At 35.6% G+C, this 1,577-nt stretch overlaps 1 protein-coding gene across 1 annotated transcript; it reads right to left on the reverse strand.

The window, feature by feature from the left end:
• Window positions 1-939: 939 nt before the first annotated feature.
• LOC149270226 (protein Diedel-like) lies at window positions 940-1,281 on the reverse strand. Its single transcript, XM_089461976.1, has one exon. The coding sequence runs from the start codon at window positions 1,279-1,281 to the stop codon at window positions 940-942; it is 342 nt and encodes a 113-aa protein (XP_089318102.1).
• Between the last annotated feature and the right edge of the window lie 296 nt (window positions 1,282-1,577).

Raw genomic sequence — 1,577 nt, forward strand, 5'->3', positions numbered from 1 at the left:
ATAGGAAATTTTTGAGAAATTGCGATAAGGCCATGTGCATTTTAAACAATTAACATAGCGCCCATTGAATTGTATTTTTGTATTCCAACCCATTGAAATCGGTAAATCCAAGTATAATGATTTTATTATTCCCTGAACCCATTGAAAAGACGAGTGCATTTTAAAGTCTGTTTTATAGATAGAACGGCGTGGCTAACTAAGCGAAGAACCTTAGTCTTATCGAATAATCTGTTGGCCGTCTAGTGTTAACTTATGTTAGCAAAGGCATACACACAGCCAGCGACCAGTAAAATCGTTGTATTAGTCATCTTAGCACAATATTTATTAGGAATTTCAGGAGGTCTGTAAAACTTATGGATCGGGTTGTTCTTGCGCTGAAACAATTGAAATGCGAAATCAGGTCATACATTTGCTTTAAATGTACTTATATACATATATGCGGAAGAGAGTATGACCGACTTCATTTAAGTTTAATGAGCTAAAATATTGAATATTAATCAGGCGCAACAGTCGAGTGGATTGACAGTCTATCAGATGTTTTGCTTCGATCTTGGAATCTACAAGAGTTAGAGATTAAATTGTTGAATAAGAAGGTTAGTCTATTGCACGAGCAGACTAAATTAGTTTAAAACAACTGATTAAATTTAATTCATAGTCAACGAGCTTGTTATTTAGAGCTAGTTTTTTTTCCAGTTGGGCACTCCCGACATAAGGCGCTGTGCTTTGGTCTTAATATCAACAGACATTCAATCCGATTCACTTGTATTATTATACAAGTCACTGATTGGAATATATGTTTAAATAGTCCTTAAAATATGCCGAAATCAAAACAGATTGGCCTTTATTTATACATTAATATCATCATAAAAATTAAGAAATAAATTAAATAAATATTTATGTATACGGTTTCTCATAGCACTTATGTATTTTACAATGTATTCAATTCCACTTGCTGCTCAAAATTCGAATTTTGTATTTTGGATGTCTTTCGATGAAATTCTTCTCCCATTTGCCTTTCCGGCAGCCGCCTTCGCAGTTGCAGCCGAAGAGATTGCAGGAATTGTGGCCACAGTAGCTGCCAATGAGACGCGTGCCATCGGCACAAATGGTAATCGTGCATGTCGAGATGCTGCTGTTGACCCCACCAACATCTTTGCAGCGACCCGACTCCACGGTAAACGAGACGTTCTTTGTACGCCGACAACAATCCGCCCGGGCGCTGCCCACAAAGGCCAGCACACAGAGAGCAGCAGCCAGTAGAATCGTGGATGTATTCTTCATCGTCGCGCGTTTCTGTTAGACTATTTACTGAGATTCAGGCTATTTATAGGAATTTTTGGAAGAACTGTAGAGATGGCCAATCGCTGACATAATAACGAATCTGCAATGCCCTAATAAAGTAGATATCTTCCATTAGGGAAATTACATAATATGTTTTCTCAGGTCTTCTCGTTTCTAAGGGTGCAAAATATAAAAAATAAATTTATATTTAATTATAAATATGTTGATTTATAATCTGATTTAGCATTTTCATTATTATTTTTTATTTATTTTATTTATAATCTAATTTTAAATTT

Source organism: Drosophila arizonae, chromosome 2 (assembly GCF_054131065.1).
Source record: "Drosophila arizonae isolate 15081-1271.41 chromosome 2, UAZ_ARI_1.0, whole genome shotgun sequence".
Classification (NCBI taxonomy): Eukaryota; Metazoa; Arthropoda; class Insecta; order Diptera; family Drosophilidae; genus Drosophila; species Drosophila arizonae.